At 40.3% G+C, this 26,875-nt stretch overlaps 1 protein-coding gene across 4 annotated transcripts; it reads right to left on the bottom strand.

The window, feature by feature from the left end:
- Nucleotides 1-5,979: 5,979 nt before the first annotated feature.
- LOC132380100 (uncharacterized) lies at nucleotides 5,980-14,454 on the bottom strand. Of its 4 annotated transcripts, none has more exons than XM_059948671.1 (7): nucleotides 13,876-14,454; nucleotides 13,230-13,315; nucleotides 12,819-13,145; nucleotides 11,625-11,909; nucleotides 10,065-10,211; nucleotides 8,176-8,210; nucleotides 5,980-8,095 (listed from the first exon to the last, which is right to left on the bottom strand). In XM_059948671.1, exons 1-7 carry the CDS (start codon nucleotides 13,893-13,895, stop codon nucleotides 8,072-8,074), a joined length of 924 nt encoding a protein of 307 aa, XP_059804654.1. In that variant the 5' UTR covers nucleotides 13,896-14,454; the 3' UTR covers nucleotides 5,980-8,071. The 4 variants fall into 4 exon arrangements, with proteins under 4 accessions (XP_059804654.1, XP_059804657.1, XP_059804656.1 ...); XM_059948674.1 differs by having other exon boundaries at nucleotides 13,618-14,453; XM_059948673.1 differs by having other exon boundaries at nucleotides 13,679-14,452.
- Between the last annotated feature and the right edge of the window lie 12,421 nt (nucleotides 14,455-26,875).

A 26,875-nucleotide genomic window follows, 5' to 3' on the forward strand; every position in this document is an offset into this window, starting at 1 on the left:
ACGGCAGGTTACCATGTCACTTACCACCCTCATCCATCTAAGTCACGCTTATTGCACCCTTGGGAGCTGCCTTGAGGTAGCACAGAAACCTTTTTGTAATTCAGCGGAAGTAACAGAATTTTAAGACAATGGATCCAGAATGGAACTGAGATCCATTGTGTTATAAATCTGGTTTGTTTCCTGAATTTCAGCAGTTTGATGTGTTGAAAGTATTGGATAATTCCCTGTGAATACCAGAGGCTCACTCCTATTTTTAAAAAGGTTCCAGTTTTTGCAGTTTGAGGGAGCTTGGTATGTCACCAAAGATGCCTTCTTGTCAAGGAGGAGGTACTCAAGCCCTAAAGGCACATACTAAATATTTCAAGAACAAGTTCTTTCTCTCTGCCCTCACTATATTTTTAATTTGTTTGCTCTCTTTTAGCACTATAATTTTATAATACATATCCTTTAATGTGATTTATAGTTTTTCTTTTATTATTATTAAACATTGTAATGTACTGCTGCCAGAAACCAACAATATTAAATCTGATTCTCACTTAAAGCAAACTTTACTTTGCCACCCTATTTTCATTAAACCATTCAATAATTGTTTGAATTTTAAATAATTACTTTGTAAGATTTGACCTCAAATGATAAATCTCTTTACATAGACACACATAGTCCTTATAGAAGCTCATATCCATTGGCCTAAGTGCACAGTTGTTAAATATAGCTCTGAATTTGAACTCCATTTCCATTTATTTTCCTAATCAGACTTAATAACCGTATGAACACCTTACTCTGTTTGCTTCTGTGGCATAAGTGTGTTTTCCAGGTTTCATGAGGGTATTAGGATATCAGCCTGTCAATCAGAAAACTGGCCTTCAAAGGGAAGGCCATTGTGGTTCTTTGGCCTCCAGTTGGCAGAATTGTGCCTATGATGTTAGCATTGATTTGGTTTAGTAACTTTGAGAGAAGGGCAAGAGACTAGTGGGCCTACTCTTCTTGGAAGTTTCATACCCACTGGAGAGAGCAAATGGGGCTTCAGTTAGTCAACATAGCTGAAAGAAAGTACTTCAATTGTGTGTGTGTGGTTCGGAACTGTAGAGTCATAGAATCATACAGCTCTAAAATGGACTTTGTCCACCATGACTGTGGTGCCCATCAAAGCTAATCCTTTCTTGCCTGCATTAGGCCCTTCTCCCTCAATGCCTTTACAATCCAAATACTCTTCTAAAGCCCTTTTAAACATTGTATATTCCTCTGCCACTTCCTCCAGCAGATCAGTCCAGATAGTCACCACACTCTGTGTGAAAGGTTACCCTTTCAAACTCATTTAAATTTCATCTGCTCTCACCGAAAATATGTCCTCTAGTTCTCGAATCTCCTGCCTTGAGAAAAGAAAGAGACTTGACATTTCATCCCTGTTAATTTTGTAAATCGCCATCCAGTCTCATCATTGCTCTACAACACTCTATTCCAAGCAACATCAAGGTGACTTTCTTCTGCACTCTTTACAGCACACATCCTTCCTGTGCTCAAATGTGAGAGGAATTCTAATCTTCTTTCTACATAATTAATCTAAGTTGGTAATCTGAATGTGCTGTATCTGCAGAGTCTGTGTGTTTAACCCCACAAATGGTATAATGATTAGACCACTTTCCCAATGCTGGACCTGGAACTATGCCTACCTTTTCATCAGCTGCTTGGAACAGTCTATACTCCAAGCCTACACTGGTATTGCTTCCCAACACTTTCTGCACCACATTAACAACTTGGAGCTGCATCATCAATTTCTTCAACTTTATCCCCAGCTTCAACTCTGCTCTTAAATTTACTTGGTGTATTGCTGACACTCTCTCTCCTTTCTCAATCTCTCTGGAAGCACATTATCTGCTAATTTAACTTATAAAGCTATTGAGTCTCACAGCTATCTTGTGTATCCCTTTTTTCAACCAGTCACTTGTAAAAATACTATTCCCTTTTCCAAATACCCTTAACCCTTCTCCCTCTTCTCAGGATAAGGCTTTCCATTCCAGAACATCTGAGATTTCCTCCTCTTTCAAAGAATGGGGTTTCATTTCCTCAACAATTGATGCTGCCTTTATCCGTATCTCCTCTATTTCCTGGACATACCCTCTCGCCTAATCCTTACCTATAATCCCATGAGTCTCCGCATCCAAAACATCATTCTCTTTAACATCTGCCATCTTCACTAAGCATGTCTTTCTCTACCTGCCCCCATTCTGTTTTCAGTAGGGTGCAGATTTTGCTCTCTAGGTGACTCCATTGTCCACTCATCCTTCTCCAGGCACTTATCCCTGCAAGTGGCAGAAGTTCTACACCTGCCCCTTCACTTCCTCCGTCACCAACATTCAGGGCCCCAAACAGTCCGTCCAGGTGAGACAACACTTCATCATAATTGTCTGGATTCATCTGCTGTATCTGGTGTTCCTGGTGCCGCCTCTTCTACATCTATGAGGCCTGTGTAGATTGGTGCTCTGTTTAATTGAATACCCTTGCTTCACCCACCACAACAGGTGGGATTTCCCATTGGCCATATATCTAAATTCTACTTCCTATTCCCATTCCAACATATCAGTCCATGACCTCCTCTACATTGACAATGAGGCCACAGTCAGGTTGGAAGAGCAGCTCCTCATATTCCATCTGGGTAGCCTCCAACCTGATGATGAGAACACCATTTCTCTAACCTGCTAATTTCTTCCCCCTCCTCCTCCTCTCTTATTCTATTCCCATTCTGGCTCTCTCTTACCCCTTCTTTTCTCATCCCTTGCTTAACACCCCTCTCTTGTGCCCCTGCTTCTTCCCTTTCTCCCTTGGATCTCTCCTATGAAATTCCTTCTTTTTCAGCCCTTTACTTTTTCTCCCTATCACCTGCCAGCTTCACATCTCATTCCCCTCACCTGGCTTCACCTATCACCTGGCAGCTTCACACTTTAGTCCCCCTCACCTGGCTTCACCTATCACCTGGCAGCTTCACACTTTAGTCCCCCTCACCTGGCTTCACCTATCACCTGCCAGCTTCACACTTTAGTCCCCCTCACCTGGCTTCACCTATCACCTGGCAGCTTCACACCTCATTCCCCCTCATCTTTCTTCACCTATCACCTGGCAGCTTCACACCTCATCCCCCCCTCACCTGGCTTCACCTATCACCTGCCAGCTTCTGCTCCCTCTCCTCCACCTAATTCTGACCTCTTACCCTTTTCTTTCCAGTCCTGATAAAGAGTCTCAGTCCACAATTATGATGTTTATTCCCCTCCATTGATGCTGCCTGACCTATGGAGATCCTCTGGTAATTTTTGTGTTTTGCTCATAGACTGGTCTGTATCTTTGACTCGCAAGAAATAGTTTGGAAAAGGAGCCGTATTCACCACCAGGACAATATTGTATGTTTTGTGTTGTCTGTAATGGTGAACTTCTAACTCTGAACCATGAATTAACAGCATTTGTGAATTTAATTCAGCACTTACTTTTAATTTCAGCAAAGGGATATTTCCTCATATTGACTGCAGTTCATCTAGTCCTGCACACTAGGTGGAGTGAGAGACCAGTGCAGCCAAATAAACCAGTGGTGCAATGAACCCATGTCACAGCCAACCAACAAATTTCCCCCTGGCAGTGAGCAGATTTACAGATTACAGATGAAGTCAGTATCTTAAAGGACTGAACTGCAGTCCAATCTGTGCACAATGCATGAATGGTGAGTAGCCAGAGAGTATTTTTTAATGTCACAATTTTCATCAGCTTGTTTCTTACTTGAAAACAGAAAGAGAAATGTGATGTTCGAAGAGGAGGGGAAGCAAAGGGACTGTGTAGAAGAAAGGTCAAATAATCCATGGCAGAGAAGAAGGGATGAGGGGAGTGGAGAAATGAGGAACTGGAATCAGAGGGAAGTGAATGAGAATTGGACTAGAGAGCGAAAGAATGAGAGGGGGAAGGAGAAGGGGTCAGATGAGAATAAAGAAGGAACTGGGAGGAGTGAAAAGGAGATTGATGGCAAGAGCACAGGAGATTAAAGCGGGGAGAGGATTGGAGGGGTATTGCAAGTGGAAGGACAGAAGGAATCAAAGGTGAGGGGAAGGAGTGGACAGCAGAGAAGAAGGGATTCAAGGGTAGAAATGGGGAGTGGAGGACAAACAGAACCAATAGAAAGGAAGCGCTTGGGAGTAGAGATCAAAGAAAGCAAACATCAGGGAACGAAGCATAAGAATCAAAGGGTAATAGAGCCTAGTCGAATGAGAAATGTGATGATATTTAGTTCTATTTGTTCTATATCATGTCAAGATCTTAAATCTCACCTGTTTATTATCTAATGGCATGTCAATCAAGAGAGGTGACAGAATATTATATTTCAAAAGACTAGTTTGCTGAACTACTTTAGTTTCTTTTCTGAAAGGGTTATCGCTAATTATTACTACTCTGAACTGTGGGTCTCTTCTCCATACCAAAGAGAAATTATCTCCAGCTAACAATGCAACTCAAATACAATAATCAAAAACAAATAAAGGTTGTGTCTTCTCATTCACTCCTTACTATTTCTATCTTCAAAGTTGTTCTGTATTTATCTTTACTAATTGTCTTGATATGGCATTATTGACATGGACAGTTTCTGTATCTGTTGTCTAATTTTGAGGTATTATTATCCTTTATTACACAACTGCAGATGGACAAAGTTTGTTGATTTGAGCTCTACAGGGATTTCTTCTACATTTAGAAATTGAGGTTAGCAATATTCTTGCCAGAATAAGCATTTTGTTGATCTGTCCAGTGAATAGTTATCACAATGCATTAATGGAGTGTAGGATGTTTCTGAGAGTGGCTGAACAGTGATTCGGGGGAGGATGTGCTCACACTCCCACCTACCATCATGTTGTCAAGAAACAGAGTATTCTGCAGTAGCTATTAATGCCTGTTTTTATACAGTAATTCTGAATCCCTATCAATATTGTAAAATCATACCACACACGCACACACATAACATAAACTGCTAAAAATAATGGTCTTATTGTACTCTACAGACAACCTGGTGTGTTGAAAGTTTTTTCCGGAAAGCATGTCACTTTTCTGCTGTGAAATATATCATCAGAAAGGTAATCAAAGGTAATGGAATATAATATGGTTGTAACACTAAAGGAGTAATCCAAGGGTCTGGATTATTAATCTGGAGACACTAAATATAAATCCCATTGTGGATGTTTCAGTGTGGAAATTGCAGCAAGGCAAGGGTTAAAATGGGGCACTGATAGCACAGAATGTGGAAGTTCAGAAAGGTAAGAATTAATATGATAAACTGACACAAACTGCAGTCACCCAGACTGAAAATGGCCCTTGGAAGCCTGACTCTCCTTTGCACAGACTTTCTGTTCAAGCCTGGGGACCAAGGTGACCAACATGTGATGAAGATGCAAACGGAGGATTTTAGGACACAGTGAATATTGCACACTTATTTCACTAATATCTCACGTACTATTGGCCTTTAGCACATGTATTTAATTGGTTATTAATAACTGAAATATGTATTATGATTGGTACTTAAATATGCAAATGATAGAATTTAGAAGCACACTAAGTTTATATTGAATCAATATCTGCCACGAGTCATGAGTCAATTTGCGTATAAAAATGGCATCTCCTTGTTCGAACTTCAGAACAGTTTAGTGACAGGAGCTGAACTGTTCTTCTTGTGCACAATTATATAAAGTGTGATTGAGGAATGAGAGTGAGTTGTCAGATTCCAGTTAGTCAGCGATGATACCGGGCTAATAATGCAAAAACCAAGATTATTAATCTAGAGTCACTGAATACAAATTCCACATAGGATGTTTGAGAACTGAATTCTATTGATTGTACAACTAGCACTTTACATTTAAGGCACAGGACCACAGATGAATGGGCTGAAAGCCTTTGGGCTGGGACTCATAGAAGATCATGTGGTTCAATCTGTTGGCAAAGGAATCACACAATGGAGAAAAAGAAGTCAAAGGTTAAATTTATTTCCCAAATTAGGTCAGTAACATTGCTAATCACTTTACAAAACAATTTTTTAAAATCCCACAGCTTTTGGTCACCTAATTACAGGAAGATATTAATAAGGTTGAAAGAGTGCAGAGAAGGTTTACAAGGATGTTGCCGGGTCTTGAGAAACAGAGTTACAGAGAAAAGTTGAATAGGTTAGGACTTTATTCCCTGGAGCATAGGAGAATGAGGGGAGATTTGATAGAGGTGTGTAAAATTATGATGGGTATAGATAGAGTGAATGCAAGCAGGCTTTTTCCACTGAGGCCAGGGGAGAAAAAAAATCCAGAGGCTATGGGTTAAGGGTGAAGGGGGAAAAGTTTAAAGGGAACATTGGGGGGGTTTCTTCACGCAGAGAGTAATGGGAGTGTGGAATGAGCTGCCAGATGAAGTAGTGAATACGGGCTCACTTTTGACATTTAAGAAAAACTTGGACAGGTATATGGATGAGAGGGGTTTGAAGGGATATTACCCAGGTGCAGGTCAGTGAGACTAGGCAGAAAAATGGTTCGGCACAGCCAAGAAGGGCCAAAAGGCCTGTTTCTGTGCGGTAATGTTCTATGGTTCTATGGTTTTCACTCTTCTGACAATAAAAATAAAGCAAATGACACTTAATTTTCATTTTGTTTTAATTACTCACTTGAACTGAATAGTATTTTTATGAGGATCCGCTAGAGGACTGATGTACTTTAAAGTTGCTGTCACCAAATATTACGGTTCGATTTTAAAACCTTACATTGTTACAGCCAGCTCACATTCATTGGCATGGCTCACATAAGCGATAGTGTAGGATAGTAAGACATTAGAAATGGTTAATGTATCTAAATACTTTTAGGAAGAAAAGAAGAACAATGTAAATTTTACAAAATAATTCGTATAAAATACATCTAAAAATATCAAATCAGCTTTGTAACTGGGCTATGTACATAAAACAAATTAAAGTAGAAATACTTATAAAATAAGCAGAAATTTTCAAAGTAAATTTAGATATTCTAATCCTTAAAAACATAGAAAAGACGACTGATCAAATTATAATCTATAATATTGCACATGGGTTCACTGCATTTGAATAAAAAGACAAAGTGCAAAAAACTATAACTTGCACAATTGATATGTTATAATAATAGACAACCGTTGATCTCAGGAGATCATGGGTTTGCACCTCTGGTGGGTTGTGTCCTTTCCAGGGTGCAAGCCTGGGCCGGAAGATTTGAAGAACCGGCTGTTGCCCATGCAGTGGGTTCCCCCTCTCCATGTCACTGATGTAACCCAAGGGAAGGGCAAGTGCCGATACAACTTGGCACCAGTGTCATCGCAGAGTTGCCAGAGTGAAGCTGCAAACATCATCAAACTGCCTAAGGGACCCGGGCTCCGGATTTCTTCCTCGGGGTTTACTCGCGAAGACTTTCCCATGAGTAAGTATGGCCACCAGACAGCGGAGGTTTAAAAGCAGTTTTCCTTCTCCATACATACATTACAAATGGCAAATATGTGTAGTATTCTACTTACATAATGCTCCTTCTGCTTCTATTTTCGACTGAAGCTGACTACATATCACATTTCACTGTTTTAGTTCCTGAGAAGTACAGCTCAGTGGAAGAATGGCATAATGGATTCATTCAACAGGAAGCAAACTTTCAAAGTGCAACTAAGCTTAAGAGCTTTTGCTCTTTTCATTGCCTTATAGTGATTTTGTACAGACTTAGTATTTCAGGTGTAAAACAGTGTCGCTCCTTGACACTCAAGACTGATCTCACTGATGAGATTTATCAAAGCACTAATAATCAATATGTGAAGCCATTAACTTCAGATAAAAGCAATGGTGAAGAGTTCAACAAAGTGCCCGAGTTAAAACTGTGTTCTTATTTTACCCAAGAACTGAGATTATTAAAAGCACAACTTGAAAGCAAAAATTATTACAGAGGAATGTCATAGTTCTTTGTGAAGGATGTTGAAGTTTCACAGTTGCACAACAGAACATCAGACAGATCAGACATCATATCACAAATGATGATTCCTCGATGTAACTTCGAAGTTAGCGGGGCAGTCTTCAAACCTGAGTAAATTTTTTAAGCTGTTAAAGAAGAACAAATAAATTTTGAAAATCATGATGAGTGTGGCTAAAAATAAGTCAACGTTTGAAATCAAACCTACCATTTGATTTCCTGCTTCTTCAACGAACTGTCGAACTAAATACAAAAGAAAATAAATTATTGTTATTTATGTTACAGTAATTTGAAGTAAATTAATATTTCTTGATGTAAAAATAATCCAAATTATTTTCCTTATTTTTGTTAATCTCCTAATCATGCATACTAAGAGTAGTAACAATGACAGTAATAATGAATTCTGACATTTTCTGTAATATTCAGGTATTTCCAACAACAACGTGATGCAAAATTGATACAATTTTGAGACTTGGACCAGTCAACAAATAATATGTCACTCCCTCTCAGTTGGAAATTATGTTACCAATCGATCAGTTTAATTGTCTCAAGTAATAAATAATCCAGGTGAAATTAATTCAAATCCTAGCCTTGCAATATGGGTAGTTGAGCGTAGTTTAATAAGTATGCCTGCTACCAGTAACTGTAAGCATTAAGATTTATCTCTATCTACTCCCCATTCTGATCTTTCACTTCTTCCCACCTGCCTATTCTGGTTCCACTCCTCCTTCGCTTTCTCCAATGGTCCATTTTCCCCTATCAGATTCTTTCTTCTCCAGCCTCGACCCTTCCCATCCACCTGGCTTCACCTATCACTTTCCTGCTAGCCTCTTTCACCTCCCCCCTCACCACATTTATTTTCTGGTGTCTTCCCCCCCTTCCTTCACAGCCCTAAAGAATGGTCTCAGTCCCAAATGTCAACTGTTTACACTTTTCCACATATGCCGCCTAACTTACGGAGTTCTTCCAGCGTTCTGTGTGTTTGCTTAAGATTCAATCTCCTTTAGAATATTGTGGAAAAAAAACAACTTGCTTATTCATGTCCTTTAACAAAGAAAACACACTACTCTTAATTAGTCTGGCTTTATTTCATCTGACAACTTTCCAATGTTGTTACCTTAACTATCCTAGTTACTGGCAAGTCACTCAATTAACTGCTAAAACACACAGAAACACTTACTCAATGCAATGAAGGCCAGCAAGTCAAAGTTCAAAAGTTAAAACTTTATTATTAAAGTACGTACTGTCACCATATGTACTACTAGCATGAGATTCATTTTCCTGTGGGGACTCACAGTCGACACAAGGAGATACGACAGAAGCAGTAAAAATCTACACAGAAAGGTGGTCAGACAACCAATGTGCAAAAGAAGGCAAACCTTGCAAATGCAAAAAAAGTAATAAATAATATTGAGAACATGAGCTGTAGAGTTGTGGAATCAGTTCAGTGTTGAGGTGTGTGAAGATATCCACACTGCTCCGGAGTTTGATGGTTCAAGGGTAATAACTGTTCCTGAGCCTGGTAGTGTAGGACCAATGGCTCCATAATGTCACACATAAATTATGTTTTTAAAACCTTCTTTTCTTTTTTATAGAATGCTCTCTCCAGCACCATTTGCTTTACCCAATACTCCATCAATACTTGGTGCACTGTACATGATGGTAGTTTGATAACAGAATCAGACCCTGCAGAAGGTAAATCAGAGCATTCCAGGGTGACTTATCTGGTGAGTCTTTAGGTGAAAGTGTGAATATGGTGAAAAGATCTTCACATTCTGAGGCCAGGATTTGGATTAATTGTTTATATAATTTATCCTGTTTTATATTGGTACTTTATCTACCTATCCCTGTAAACATCCACTGCAGACAGGACTTCAAATCTGCTTGTGTTTGGAAGGCAAATGCACAAATATGTACACAGCCCTGCTAACAACTTTGACCAGCCATCTATAGATCATAACAATTGGCAATCATTAAAGTTTTCAGTCTTTCACAGATTATGAAATTATATTTTATATTAATCATTGATTATCTATGCATAATTTTACACCAATGATTTGAGTTACAAGGATTCAGAAGTTGGCTGAAATATTGTACCTGGATGGCGCCTTCTCCAGAATTTCAGAAGACCCAGGAGGAATATTCCAGCTGCAAGACCTCCAACAACGACACCTACTACTGTGAGGGATATTCGCTTTTTTTCTTCAGTTTGTTGATTATAAATTGGCTGATTCACATTTGAAACTTTAAAAAAACAGCAGAAAAAGCCGTAAATTTCATTATCAATCTTTATAAGAACACTGATGTAATTTGCTTATACACACCACAATTTTTAAAAATCAGTCATGTTGATCTCCGAGCAAAACTGTGAATCCCAGAATCACCCTGGAGCAGCACCCTCAAGAGCTAAATATAGCCTCTAAAGCATAACAAATGTAAGAAAAAGAAGAATGATTGGAACAACAAAAATATAACAACTTCCCTATCATTCAATGAGATTGTGGCTTCTATCTCAGCTGTATTTTCATACACGTTCCCCGTATCTCTAAATACCCAAACTTCTATTTATCTCAATCATGGAAATATTTGGCGACTCAACTTCTGCAGTCTCGATGGGTAGATTGACTGACTTCTGATGAAGTCCTTCTTCTCATCTGGGTCATGAAAGGACAACCCTGAATTTTGAAAATGATGCTGTGTCCAGGCACCTCAACCAGGGAATATCAACAACATGTGAAGAACCGTGATAATTTTGTACCTTCCAATGAGATCAACACAGATTTTTTAAAAATTTGGATTCTATGAATTAACCTGGTTACCCATTGCTCCAGTCTCTCTACTGCAAACCCACAGGCAAATATTATTCCAAATGTTGACTCACCAGGGCCTTCAATAATTGGAGCAAGATGGCCCCATACTTGAAGTCAAATCATCATGCAATTAAAACCTAATAAATAATCTGGCTTCCTACTTAGTGCATCATATGGAAATAAAATTTCAGTGATTTGTGTCAAATGCTGTGTACATTGCTCTAAACACCAACTGCTTTCAATTTAACACTAGTTAATGGTGGAGCAGGTTTGACAGGCCAGGTGACATTATCATGTTTCTATTTGTAATGTTCATATATTCAATTGTTTCCCTTCCCCACCACTCCCATCTGCTCTCTGTACCTTCCCCCTTTGATTCCACATCTGCCTCTAAGCCAGCCTTACCTGAATTCACCTATCACCTGCTAGCTCTTGTTCCAGCCCTTCTCTTCACCCTGTAATGGCTTATATCTCTCCTCTTTCAGTCCAGATGGAGGGGCTAAACCTGAGATATCAACTGGCCATTTTTCTTACAGATTCTATTTGGACTATTAAGTTTTTCCAGCTTTGTCTACCGAAGACTGATCACTGCAGCTCCCCATTTGTCATGCCTCCCAGACTGAAAATCACCAGCATATTTCTAATTTCTTTGTCCATATCCCAATATTCAGACTAGGCCAGTATATTGCATCTTGTGACATATGCTAAAATTTGCTTTGTTACACCCACTCACAGTTCTGCTGGAAATCCAAATATACCACATTGGCAGCATTGAGAACCAGAAATATTGTAGCAATTAGTTAAACAATCACTTTCCTAATCATGAAAAAGAAGATTATGAACATACTTGAGATACTGTTCCTGGCTTCATATTTACGCTCTGCCTCATTCCACACAGCACAGGTGTAGATATGCTCCTGGTCAGTTTCTGACATTATAATTGGAAGTGTGCTGGTAAGAGAGATCAGTCCTTGAGCAGTTTCTTTTCTTTTGGTTTCTGAGCTGAGTGTGAGGTTTTTCCCATCGACGGTCCAATGAATCTGAGCGGAAGGATATCCAGTTGTTTCACAAGTGACCACCTTGGTCGTTTCTGACAAGTTAACTAAGACCAGTTTTGGCAAACTGTAGGGAGCTAAAAAGAGAGCATTGTATTATTTGATAATATTAGACAATCTTCCATTATTCCAAAATCTGCCATCCCTGCCATAGTATTCCAGTACGGCCCCTGAAAATCAAAGCTCTTAACACTTAATCATGGCTGAACGCAACCCAATTGCTGTCGCAGCACAGGTAGTCAGCAGGTCTCACAGAATAGATACAGCAACCAGTGAAACCCTGAGCTCTGCCTCAGAGGCTTTCACTTTCATGAACATTCATCAAGGTATAAATATTATTGTATTGAAAAGCTGAACTTCATATTTATGCAAAACAACTAATTAAGGAAAATATAACCATCACAGGAGACATTTTCCATTCCTTTGAATGGATTCTGCTATGTTTACACCAGCTTTAAGCTGCAAAGCCCTGGGTACAGATTACTCGAGGACACTCTTGATGCAACACAGGGGCAACCACTGCCTGTGGGGTATGCCACTACGATGGAGAGATATCGGTTAATACTCAGCATTAATGCCAAGGGATCCTTGCCAGCATCTGTTGATGTAACAACACCAAAAGTAGGTTATCTACTCAGTAGTACAGTCATCCACCATGAATGGATACTTTCACCCTACCAGTAACCTGGTGAGTTTACTAATATAATTGGGGGGGGGGGGATTAGCTTCAGTGAAAGTGATATGATTTGGGACATTCAGGAGATTTAAAACCTGTTATATGAATGCAAAGGTATTCTTTGTTTTTACAGATAAATTTCTAAATTTACCTACCATAACCTTCTATCCTTTTTTTCATAAATGGTCTATTTTTGTAATAATAAAAGCAAAAAAAGGTGTTTTGGGGAAGTAAAATTGCATTTTACGTCAGTTAGAATTAACCAGTTTTTGAAATGGAAAAAAAACAAGGAAAGTATACTGTTACTCACCTTTAACCACTAAAACGATGTTAACGTCCTTATATCCCAGATTTGTTTCCAAATAATAATTATATTTCCCACTATCTGAAAGTTGTGTTTTTTGAAGTACCAGCGATATATTTTGTAGATCCGGAGAAAGTAATTTAATTCGATTCTGAGCTTTTCTGGAATTATGACTTCCATCAAACTTAAAAACTATAGTATCATGTCCATCATCTTTTCTCAATTCAATGTATTTGAGTTTACTTGGCTTTGCCGTTGTCAGGTTGCATGGCAATATCGTGTCCTCGTTCAATATTCCCGTCACCGTCTCCTCGCACTTCAAAGTCACGAACTCTGCAAAACAATACATCCCATCATCTTCCATTACTATCGTCAGTGTTGAATCAGTTAGTGACTGAAAAACGATTTACTACTTACCGGGTGCAGAGTAAACGTTTGCACACAGCACCAAGTAACAATATATCTGTAGGTTTAAATCCATTTCCAGTATTCCCTTCATCTGCCTGCCGATTTAAACACAATATACAATAAATGTTTAAAGATCAGAAATCGGATGTTTGCCAGGAATTTCATATAATGTAAATTCCAAGTAGGTTACAAAAAGGTAAATTGCATCAACTACATTCGATTGCTATATATGTTCGATCAATCAGAAAACCTCGTATAAGTAACCCACTGGGTTTCTAGTTTGCTCTACGTTTAGCAGACTCTCCGCGACTGCGGACATTCGCTGCCTGGATCAAAGTGTTAATACAAACACAGAAAACCAGTAGAACTAAAGCAACAACCAAGTGTTGGAATCTACAGCGGGCAACCGGATTTGCCATTTCGATCCACTTGAGAAAACTGCAAGAGTCTGCAATCACCTGTGGAGGGACCGCGGAGCCGAGCTTACCAACGCGCCTCACGCTGTCCCCCCGAGAGCCTGCGAAATTCGTATCGATTCGGCGGACTGGGGACTTCTGTTTCCTGGACTTTCAACTTCCTTGCTTTCTGTTTCAATCTGAATGGCGAGGACGGCGGTGGCGATACCGAGTTTCAATTCCAAATATAAGTACTGTACCGAAGATTTATGCCTGACATGCAACTTTTTAAAGTTGTACGGCTGTTAAACTTGCAGGTAACCCGCGGCCTCTTCACCAGCAGCTCACTCGGAAAAGTGTCTTACGAAATGGAGGTCAATGGTGTGCTGCGAAAACCGAAACTAATGCGGGAAATACCCGGGAATGTGATTTCAGCAAACCCAACCCTTTCTTGTAAGAAGTATACTGTCCCCAGCCGGACTTGCTCCTTATTACACCGCTCCGGTGACATTCCAGGGACATTGTCTAAAGTCCATCTTCCAGTTTTTATTTTAGTTTTCTTCGTCAACGTCAATTAATATTGTGGACTGACATCGCAAATATTTGAATTCATAACGATCACAAAATCATCATTTCCACATTCTGAGCGTTGTTTTGGATTGCACCGATGATCTGTACTGGCAAGGAAACTTGTTTGAGAGGCCAGAAATAGGAAGATTGTGCAGCTAAATACGTGGCTAAGGGTGCAGGAGGGAGGGCTTCATGTTGCTGGACAATTGGGCCTTGTTCCAGGGAAGGTGGGACCTGTTCCGACAGGATGGGTTGCACCTGAACTGGAGGGGGACTAACAGCCTTACGGGAAGGTTTGCTAGTGCTGCTAGGGGGGTGGGGGGGTTAAACTAGATTTGCAGGGGGAGGGGAGCCAGAGTGTTAGAGCAGATAGTGAGGTGGAGGAGGATAAAGGTCATGCGAGATCTGCAAGTATAGTGCATGGAGTAAAGCCAGATCTGGCATATAAAGAGGCTTTGAGGAAAGAGAAACAGAATAAAGAGTGTAAAGGTTGTAAGGTAGAAGGGCTACACACGCAAAATGCTGGTGGAACGCAGCAGGCCAGGCAGCATCTATAGGCACTGTCAATGTTTCAGGCCGAGACCCTTTGTCAGGACTAAGGTGCATGCACTTCAATGCAAGAAGCATTAGGAACAAAGGTGATGAACTGAGAGCTTGGATACATACTTGAATTATGATGTAGTGGCCATTACAGAGACTTAGCTGGCACCAGGGCAGGAATGGATTCTCAATATTCCTGGATTTCAGTGCTTTTAAAGGGATAGAGGGGGGGAAATGGGAGGAGAGTGGGATTACTGGTCAGGGACACTGTTACATCTACAAAAGGGTGGGTAATGTAGCAGGATCCTCTTTTGAGTCAGTATGGGTGGAAGTCAGGAACAGGAAGGGAGCAGTTACTCTATTGGGAGTACTCTATAAGTCCCCTGGTAGCAGCAGGGATACCAAGGAGCAGATTGGGAGGTAGATTTTGGAATGCTGCAAAAATAACAGGGTTGTTATCACGGGTGACTTTAACTTCCCTAATATTGATTGGCACCTGATTAGTTCCAATGGTTTAGACGGGGCAGAGTTTGTCAAGTGCATCCAGGATGAATTCCTGTCACAGTATGTTGACAAGCCGACGAGGGGGAATGCCATACTAGATCTAGTATTTAGGTAATGAACAAGTCACATATCTCTCAGTGGGTGAGCATTTGGGGGACAGTGACCGCCGCTCCCTGGCCTTGAACATTATCATGGAAAAGGATAGAATCAGAGAGGACAAGAAAATTTTTAAGTGGGGAAGAGCAAATTATGAGGCTATAAGGCTAGAAATTGTGGGTGTGAATTGGGATGATGTTTTTGCAGGGTAATGTACTATAGACATGTGGTTGATGTTTAGGGATCTCTTGCAGGATGTTAGGGATAAATTTGTCCCGGTGAGGAAGATTAAGTATGGTAGGGTGAAGGAACCATGGGTGACCAGTGAGGTGGAGAATCTAGTCAGATAGAAGAAGGCAGCATACATAAGGTTTAGGAAGCAAGGGTCAGATGAGTCTATTGAGAAATATAGGGTAGCAAAAAAGGAGCTTAAGAAGGGACTGAGGAGAGCAAGAAGGGGGCATGAGAAAGCCTTGGCGAGTAGGGTAAAGGAAAACCCTACAAAAGGTTGACAGGAATGAAGATAGGACCTATTAGAGATAATGGTAGGAAGATGTGCCTGGAGGCTGTGGAAGTGAGCGAGGTCCTCAATGAATACATCTCTTCAGTATTCACAAATGAGAGGGAACTTGATGACCATGAGGACAATATGAGTGAGGTTGATGTTCTGGAGCATGTTGACATTAAGGGAGAAGATGTGTTGGAGTTGTTAAAATACATTAGGATGGATAAGTCTACAGGGCCTGACGGAATATTCCCCAGGCTGCTCCATGAGGCAAGGGTAGAGATTGCTGAGCCTCTGGCTAGGATCTTTATGTCCTCATTGTCCACAGGAATGGTACCGGAGGATTGAAGGGAGGTGAATGTTGTCTCCTTGTTCAAAAAGGTAGTAGAGATAGTCCGGGTAATCGTAGACCAATGAGCCTTACATCTGTGGTGGGAAAGCTGTTGGAAAAGATTCTTAGAGATAGAATCTGTGGGCATTTAGAAAACCATGATCTGATCAGAGACAGTCAGTATGGCTTTGTGAAGGGAAGATCATGTCTAACAAGCCTGATCAAGTTCTTTGAGGAGGTGACCAGGCATATAGATGAGGGTAGTGCAGTGGATGTGATTTACATGGATTTTCATAAGGCATTTGACAAGGTACTACATGGTAGGCTTATTCAGAAAGTCAGAAGGCATGGGATCCAGGGAATTTTGGCCAGGTGGGTTCAGAATTGGCCTGCCTGCAGAAAGCAGAGGGTTCTGATGGAGGGAGTACATTTGGATTGGAGGGTTATGACAAGTGGTATCCCACAAGGATCGGTTCTGGACTTCTACTTTACGTGATTTTTATTAACGACCTGGATGTGGGAGTAGAAGGGTGGGTTGGCAAGTTTGCAGATGACACAAGAGTTGGTGGTGTTGTGGATAATGTTGAGGATTGTCGAAGATTGCAGAGAGACATTGATAGGATGCAGAAGTGGGCTGAGAAGTGGCAGATGGAGTTCAACCCAGAGAAGTGTGAAGTGGAACACTTTGGAAGAACAAACTCCAAGGCAGAGTACAAAGTAAATGGCAGGATACTTGGGAGTGTGGAGGAGCAGAGGGATCTGGGGTTACAAGTCCACAGATCCCTGAAGGTTGCCTCACAGGTAGATAGGGTAGTTAAGACAGCTTATGGAGTGTTAGCTTTCATAAGTTGAGGCATAGAGTTTAAGAGTCTCGGGGTAATGATGCAGCTCTATGAAACTCTGATTAGGTCATACTTGGAATACTGTGTCCAGTTCTGGACACCTCACTATAAGAAGGATGTGGAAGAATTGGAAAGGGTACAGAGAAGGCTTACCAGGATTCTACCTGGTTTAGAGAGTATGCAATATGATCAGAGATTTAAGAGACTTCTAGACAGGTATATGGAGGAATTTAAGGTGGGGGGGTTATATGGGAGGCGGGCAAAGGGTCAGCAAAACATTGTGGGTTGAATGGCCTGTACTGTGCTGTATTGTTCCTTGTTCTTTGTTGTTCTTTGGTTAAGTGAGCCACACACAAACAAACAAAGCTGTAGACTGAACAGGCCTTATATTCGCTTCCAGCAAACTTTAAGGGAGGGGGCTGGTGGGAGAATCTCTCAAAACTCAAAAGAATAAGATTTTAATTTTGAGTTAGTACAATGAAAGCAGTTGATCAATATCAACAATCAATATACAAGACTAACTCCCCATTGCTTCTTTATAAGGTATCTCCGGTACCTGATGAAGTGACCACTGAGTGTATTTTTGTGGTCTTTTGCTGCTCCAGCCCATCAGCTTCAAGGTTTGATGTGTTGTGGGATCAGTAGTTCTGTAAACCACTGTTGGAACACATTGTTTATTTGAGTTACTGTCACCTTCCTGTCAGCTTGAACCAGTCTGGCCATTCTCCTCTGACCTCTCTCATTAACAAAGCATTTTCACCCACTAAACTGCTGCTCACTGGATTTTTTATAAAGTTTTCTATTTTCTATAATGTTTTGATGTGCATGCAAAGCCCAGGGGATCAGCGGTTTCTGAGATACCCAAAGCCACTCTGTCTAGCACCAACAATCATTCCACGCTCAAAGGCACCTAGATCACATCTCTTCTCCATTTTAACGTTCGGTCTGAACAGGACTTTGCATTGCAGTTGCACAATTGACTGTGAAAATATTTACATTAATGAGCGGGTGTACTTAATAAAGGGGTCATTAAGTGTATGTCACTATATTGGGTGTGAACAGATAGTTCGGTATAGTTATATGTTTACACATCAAAATTGATATCTAGCCTTGAAAACTCAAACACCTTCATCAAGACAAAGTCAACTGCACCATGTGTGTACCCCTGCATTCTCACTTGCTGCTCTTCAGCAATGTATGGGATGGACGATGGGGACAGGTCAAGAGAAGTTCTGACCCTTCCTAAATGCTGACATGAACTGCATTTTTTTCTTCATTCATTTATTCATTCAGTGTTCAGGGTACTCCTCTGTTTTTGGGGTCGTTTGCAAACAAAAAATTTCAGGATGTATACTGTATACATTTCTCTGACATTATATGTACCTATTGAAACCTAATGAATGAATGTTTCTGTGCCCAGACTTTAAGAGCATAGAAGCCTATCCCTCCCTAAATCCATCAATATAATATTGGGCACTCCCATGGTTAACATAGAAAAACATAGAAACATAGAAAACCAGCACAATACAGGCTCTTCAGCCCACAAGGCTGTGCTGAACATGTACTTACTTTAGAAACTACCTACAGGTACCCATAGCCCTCTATTTTTCTAAGCTTCATGTACCTATCCAGGAGTCTCTTAAAAGACCCTATCGTATCCAACTCCACAACCGTTGCCGGCTGCCCATTCCACGCACTCACCACTCTCTGCGTAAAAAACTTACCAGACATCTCCTCTGCACCAACTGCCAAGCACCTTAAAATTGTGCCCTCTCATGCTAGTCATTTCAGCCTTGGGTAAAAGCCTCTGACTATCCACATGATCAATGCCTCTCATCATCTCTATCAAGTCACTTCTCATACTCTCTCGCTCCAAGGAGTAAAGCAAAACAGTGGCTTGCCCTAATCAATGATTAATTAATTTTCTGACTGAAAAACCTGCCATTACAGTAAAATCATTCTGAATACTGTCTGGAATTTGGAGTTTTTTTTATTTTAAAAGTTAATTATTAAAGGCTTATTACATTTCCACAAAGTTAAGTTAACAGAAAGGATTTATTTTAATAATTGACTTCAGCTGTTCTGTGCCTTGATCATAATCTTCAGAAAGTCAGGTTTCATCCTGTATGCTTCTCGGAAAATTCTCTTAAATTTTTCTGTTGATATCTTTCAGTTCAGATTTCAGTTCATTATTTGGATGCACAAAGAAAAGCATGAATAGCTGATTAAACAGTGAGTTATCAACACAGGAATCCGGTGAAAATATATTGACAATAGTGATTTTGCAAATTCACATGAATAATTATGTTGATTGACAAGAGCAGATTGATGACAGAATCTGGCTCTTTTTTTGAGAATTAACTTGATACAGATATTCTATTTTCTTCATCATCTGTTGATGAATTAAAGAGTATTCACTGTAAGGGGAAGTTGGACAAACTTGGATTGTTTTTGCCTAAGCACAAGAGGCTGAGGGCTGACCAGATAGAAGCATCGTACATTATGAGAGGCACAGACGTAGTTGACAGAATCTTGTTCCAGGTGGAAATATTAAATACGAAACAGCACAGCTTTAAGGTGAGACGGAAAAATTTAAAGGAGATTTACAAGGCATTTCTTATACAGAGTGTGTGGCAGGAACTTGGAACAAACAGAATGGTAATGTTCAAGAGGCGTTTATACAGTCACATAAACAGACAGGAACTGGAGGGGTATAGACCAGGTACAGGCAGATGGAAATATTTCATTTTCATTATGGCCATTGTAGGTCAAAGTGCCTGATCCCACACTATACTATTCTGTACTCTATTTACAGGTAAAATAACCCTTCCTTTTAGGAATTGTAAAGATATTCTTGAAAGTTACATACCTACAAAATTTAGGTTGTTTCCTGATGCATGCTTTTGAGAAAATGACAACATTAATATTTCAGGTAAAATTAGCATTATATTCAATCTGAAAAGATGTTTCTTGAAACAACATTATGTGATTTAATACTTAACCATGAACCATATCACACTTTGTTTGCTGCTGAACCTCTCTGCCATTTTTAACCTCAAAATGTGCTCAGTGGGCAAATTCAAAGCTAATGCACTTTGATGTGAATCAATGTGAAGGTATCTGTTTTGTTTCTGAAAACTGAAAGGCAGATTATTGCTCATCTACTGATGTCTATTTCTGACACCTCCCTCCCCTTTCTTGATCTTTCTGTCTCTATCTCTGGAGACAGCTTATCTACTGATGTCTACTATAAGCTTACAGACTCTCACAAGTACCTGGACTATTCCTCTTTCCACCCTGTCACTTGCAAAAATGCCATCCCCTTCTCGTAATTCCTCTGTCTCCACCACACCTGCTCTCAGTATGAGGCTTTTCATTCCAGGACGAACCAGATGTTTTCCTTTTTTAAATAAATGGGATTCCCTTCCTCCACCATCAACTCTGCTCTCAAATGCATCTCTCCCATTTCACACACATCTGCTCTCACCCATCCTCCCACCACCCCACTAGGGATAGGGTTCCCCTTGTCCTCACCTATCACCCCAACAGCCTCCAGGTCCAACATATAATTCTCTGTAACTTCCACCATCTCCAACGAGATCCTACCACCAAGCACATCTTTCCTTCCCCCCTCTTTCTGCTTTCCACAGGGATCGCTCCCTACGTGACTCCCTTGTCCATTCGTCCCCATCCCTTCCCACTGATCTCCTTCCTGGCACTTACCCTTGTAAGCAGAACAAGTGCTACACCTGTCCTTACACTTCCTCCCTCACCACCATACAGGGCCCCAGATAGTCCTTCCAGGTGAGATGACACTTCACCTGTGAGTTGGCTGGTGTGTTATACTGCATCCAGTGCTCCCAGTGCGACCTTCTATATATCGGTGAGACCCGATGCAGAGAACACCTTTGCTCTGTCCACCAGAGAAAGCACACATTTTAATTTCACGTCCCATTCCCATTCTGGTATATCTATCCATTGCCTCCTCTACTGTCAGGATGAAGCCACACTCAGGTTGGAGGAACAACACCTTATATTCTGTCTGGGTAGCCTTCAACCTAATGGTATGAACATTGATTTCTCTAACTTCCTCCTCCTCTTCTTACCCCATCCCTTATTTATATATTTATTTTCCCCCCTTTCTTTTCTCTCTTTCCCTCTCACAATCACCCCTTGCCTGCTCTCCATCTCCCTCTGGTGCCCCCCTCCCCCTTTCTTTCTCCCTAGACCTCCCGTCCCATGATCCTCACCCTTCTCCAGCTGTGTATCCCTTTATTCAATCAACTTTCCAGCTCTTAGCTTTAGTTTTCCCCATCCTGCCTTCTCCTATCATTTCGGATCTCCCCCTCCCCCTTTCATATCTCTTACTATCTCTTCTTTCAGTTAGTCCTGATGAAGGGTCTTGGCACGAAATGTCGACTGTACTTCTTCCTATAGACGCTGCCTGGCCTGCTGCCACCAGCATTTAGTGTGTGAGGCAGATTATTATCTAAGCAATGATAAATTGGAAAAAGGAAATGTGTTTCAATGGGTGCCTTTTGTACGTTGATAGTTGAAGCAAGCAAGTATTCAAATTAGATGATTTTCATTGCAAAAGCAATGTTGTCATCTTGGTGAAAGCCCAACTGGAGTTTTGGTCTCCTTATGTGAGAAAGAACCTGCTTGTCATGGGTGGAGTGAATAAGTGTTTAATAGAGAGATTCCTGAGATTAAATGACTATTGTATGCAGGGAGATTGGGTCAGTTAGGTAAATATCAAATTTAATTCAGAAGAATGAAGTTGGATTTCCTAAAAGCCACACACACAAAAAAACTAACAGGATTAAATAGAGGCTGAGGAGTGCAGAAGAAGGGGTCATGGCTCAAGATATGGTGTACACAATACCGAGATTGGGAAAATTATACACACAGGAGGGAGTAGAGGCCAAACCATTAAATATATTCAAGAGGGCAGGTAGATGTATAGAGCAGGGGTTCCCAACTCTTTTTATGCCAGGGACACCTACCATTAACCAAGGAGTCTGTGGCTCCAGGTTGTGAACCCCTGGTTTAAAAGGATCAAGAGAAAAGGGAAGTCAGGATACTGAAGTGAATGATCATCCATGATCATGTTAAATGGTGACACAAGCCCAAATGGCTGGATGGCATATTTGTACCCTATGTTCTATGTTTCAAAGTTTTTATGTTAAGTGTGCCAAATCCCATTCAGTCATTACTCCTTGCTGATCTAAATAGTTCATTTTTAAGCAATGCCTTGCATTTGTTATCCATGCACTTAGGTAGTTTCCTGAACTTGTATTTCTCTCTTTTTAAGACCCTGCAACTTGCTGGAATCCTTTTGCTTCCTCCACCCTTGTCTTTTGGTACACATTTATTACAGATTTTATTCTTACCAGCTTCTTAACCCTCTCTCTTTCTTTCCTTCCAATACCTCTCAATATCCACCACTTTGGACCAGTTATTTCTTCGCATGGGATATTGTCTCCATCTTTAGATCAGTGTCAGATTTCATTATAATTCTGTCCATGTTGAGATATTTTGCTGTTAAATTGCTTATATTCTGTAGTGAATAAGTGATGGTATTGAGAGAGAACAGGACTGGGGTCAACAATGGCCATTTTTACATTATGTTGCTTATGATTGATGCTCTTTAGACTCTTATGAAAAATGGTCACTCAGTTAAGTGTGGTGGGTGCTGCAGTCTAACCCTGGCTAAAGTTGGAATGGAGAAAGACAGATTGGTAAAAGTGTGAATGGGTCTTTATTGAATGGAATGGAGAACAGAACCTTCAATAACTGCTATGTAACACCAGTTTTAGTGCCTTTGAAGTAGCATAGTCTGACTTGGGACAATCAGTGTAGCTTTGTGAAGAGGAGGTCATGCCTCATGAACCTGAGTGACATTTTTGAGGAAGTGACAAAACAAATTGATGAAGTTGGAGTGATGGATTTGGTGTTTATAGATTTAGTACGGCACCAAAAAAGGTTCCCCATGGTAGGCTCTTTCAGAAAAGCAAGGAGAGAAGTGATCTAGGAAAACTTGCCTGTATGGATTCTGAATTGGCTTCCCTATAAAAGTCAGATGGTGGTTGTAGATGGAATGTCTTCTCCCTGAAGATTGGTAACAAGTGGAATTCCGGGGACCTGTTATGGGACCCCTACTCTTTGTGATTTTCATCGATGACTTGGATAAGAAAATAGGTTGGGTTAGTAAATTTTCAAATTACATGATTGGTGGTGTTGTGGATAGGGTAGAAGGTTCTCGTAGATTACAATAGGACATTGACAGAATATTGGGCTTGACTGATGGACTGAGAAGTGGCAAATGGAAGTCAATTAGAAATGTGTCAAGTGATTCTCTTGGGAAGGTCAAACTTGAAGGCAAGGTACAATGCTAATGGCAGGACTTTTAACAGTATTGATGAATAGAGGGATCTAGGGCTGCACATGCATAGACCCTTTAGAGTTATCATGCAAGTTGATAGGGTGGTCAAGGTGTATGTTGTGTTGGCCTTCATTATTTGGAAGATTGATTTCATGAACCACAGGATAATGTTTCAGTTCCGTAAAACACTGGTTAGACCGCACTTGGAGTATTGTGTTCAGTCTGGTTGTCTTGTCCCAGGAAGGAAATGGAAGCTTTAGAGAGGGTGCAGAGGAGAATTACCAGGATGCTGACTACACTAGAGTGCAGGTCTTATAAGGAAAAGTTGAGCAAGCTAGGACTTTTCACTTTGGAGCAAAGAAGAATGAGAGGTGACTTTATTCATGAGAATGAGTGTCAGCAACTCTAAATTCCTCAGTGTTATCATTTCAGAGGACCTGTCCTTCACCCAGCATGTAAATACAATTACAAAGAAAGCAGAGCAGTACCTCTATTTCCTTACAACTTCCCTGAACTGTTCCATAACCTATGGAGCCACTTTCAAGGACTCTTTATCTCTTGTTCTCGACTTTATGTAATTATTTATTTCATTTCTGTTTGCACAGTTTTTGTCTTTTACACGTTGGTTGTTTGTCCATGTTGTTATATGTGTTGTTTCATTGATTCTGTTTTGTTTCTTGGATTTACTGTGTATGCCCGGAAGAAAAGGATCTCAAGGTTGTACATAAGATATATGTGTACTTCGATAATAAATTTACTTTGAACTTGGTAGAAGTATATAAGAGGTGTAGATCGAGTAGACAGCCAGCACCTTTTTCCCAGGGCAGCAATGGCTAATTTGAGACAAATACTTTTTAAGTGATTGTAGGAATTTGTAGGGGGTTTGTCTGTTGGTGGTAGGTTTTTACTTGCACACAAAGTGGTAAATATATGGAACAAACACTCTGCCAGGGATGGTGGTAGAGGCAGATACATTATTGAAATTAGAGACTCTTAGATGTCCATTGCATGAAAGAAAAATAGAGAGCTATGTGGGAGGGAAGAGTTAGATTGATCTTGGGGTAGGCTGAAAAGTGAACACAACATCATGGGCCAAATGCCCGGACTGTGCTGTAGTGTTCGATGTTCTATGTTCTTCCCTTTCACTGACCAGAATTAATAATCTACCTTTAGAAAATTTCTTCCTGCAGTAAAAAGCTGCTGTGCACAGCAGTATGAAGATCACAAAGGAGAGAATAACACCAACTCGTGTTCTAAAATCATCCAATGGTTGCTGAGAAATTTCTTCAAATTTGTAACAATCCAATTCTGCAATGGAAAATAAATAATTAACTTTTCTCAAAACGTAGAATTTACATTCTGTAGCACAAAAATGTAAACTTAATATTTAATTTTGTAATTGAATATGTACAATATCAATTCATGAGATAACTGCACTGAGACAAGTAAACTGTCTAGGATACATAGGTTACATTGAATTGGGACTTTTAGACAAGCCAAATATGCTCATGCTCAGCTGCAACTTGTGCACATTATTGCAAATGATTCTTTGAGGCAAAGGAAACATGAACCATATTAATGGAAATTCAACTTGATGGGAATTTCAGCTTTGGAGGGTTTCAAGGTAATTATAAATTTAAAAAGAACTAAATCATGGAACACTGCTATCAAAAAGGTCCTCACAAGTCCAGAGTATAGACAGGATAGGGACACCTGGAAGATGCGTCAGATCAGATCCACAACATTCTAAAGAGGGAAGGTGAGCAGCCAGAAGTCTTGGTACCTGTTTGCACCAATAACATAGGAAGGAAAAGAGAGGAAGTCCTTGAGATGATTTAGGGAACTGGGTAGAAAGCAGAAAACTGGCCAGGTTTTCACATGATAGCAAGATAGGTGGAGGGGCAGGTAGTGGTGTGGAAGCAGGGAGTCTGCAGTAGGATTTAGACAGATTAGGAGAATGATCAAAGATGTAATCAGAATACAGTCTCAGGAAGTGCAAGGTCATGCTCTTTGGTAAAAGGAACAAAAGCCCCAACTATTTTCTAAACCGGGAGAAAATTCAAAAATCCAAGGTGCAAAGGGACTTGGGAGACCTCACGCAGGAGTCCCTAAAGATTAATTTGCAGGTTAATTTTGTGGTGAGGAAGGCAAATGCAATGTTAGCATTCATTTCCAGAGGACTAGAATAAAAGAGCAAGGATGTAATGCTGATCATTTATAAGGCACTGGTGAGGCCTCACTTGGAAAATTGAGAGCAGTTTTGGGCTCCTTATACAAGAGTCAATGTGTTGACATTGAAGAGGGTTCCGAGGATGTTTATGAGAATGTTTCCAGGAATGATCAGGTTATCCTATGAGGAGTGTTTGTTGGCTCTGTGCTGTACTCACTGGAATTTAGAAGGATCAGGGGTGATCTCATTGAAACCTATCGAATGTTGACAAGCCTAGATAGAGTGGCTGTGGAGTATATGCTTCCTATAGTGGTGAGTCTATGACCAGAGACCCAGTCTCAGAATAGTGGGATGTCCATTTAGAATGGTTGTTGAATCTGGGCAATTTGTTGCCACAAGTGGCTGTGGAGGCCAGATCATTGTATGTATCTAAGGCAGAAGTTGATAAGCTCTTCATTAGTCAGGGCGTGAAAGATTGTGGGGGGAAGGTAGGAAAAGGAAATGGATCAGCCATGGTGAAATGGTGGAGCAGACTTGATGGACAGAATGGCTTAATTGTGCTCCTATGTCTTTTTGTCTCATGGTCTTATGGAATATTCAAGATAGTGGATACTTAACAACCAATTTAAGATTAATAGCTAGGCAAGATTTTAGGTCAGCTCACTGCAGTAGTTTCTATTTTACCATTAAACTGAGGAGTGTTTCCTGGAACACAAGTGGAGCAGAAATAATGCAAACATTTTAAATATGATTACAAAATAAGAACAAAAATCCTATTAAAATTATTCCACATTATAAGGAATACAAAATATTTATATGCAGTAAATCATGCAGATGTACACTCTGGCCATTTCACTAGAAACTGTACACCTGTTGTACACCAGACTGTAGAATGACTATTGGTGTCAGATGGGGTGGTTTGAATATCTCTGAAACAGTTGAAGGTGAAAAACCCTTATTAATGAGAGAGGTTAGAGGAGAAAGTCCCTAAGGTGCCTAAATTCCAGACTGGTTCAACCTGACAGGAAGGCAGCTGGAACTCAAATAACCTTGTGTTACAACAGTAGGGTGCAGAAGAGCATCTCTGAATGTACAACACATCAAAACTTAAAGTGGATGGGGTATAGCTGATGAAGACCATAAACACTCATTGAATGTACATTATTTGGTAATTTGGGACAATGCAAAACTGAGAGGAGTTATAATTGTTGGGTTCACTATTTCTGCCCACTATAAATATGATTTTTGAAGTATGATTCAAAAATCCATTACATTGAATCACACAAGGGAGCTTCATGATCTTTGACATTCTTGATC

The sequence above is a fragment of the Hypanus sabinus genome, chromosome 23, assembly GCF_030144855.1.
Source record: "Hypanus sabinus isolate sHypSab1 chromosome 23, sHypSab1.hap1, whole genome shotgun sequence".
NCBI lineage: Eukaryota > Metazoa > Chordata > Chondrichthyes > Myliobatiformes > Dasyatidae > Hypanus > Hypanus sabinus.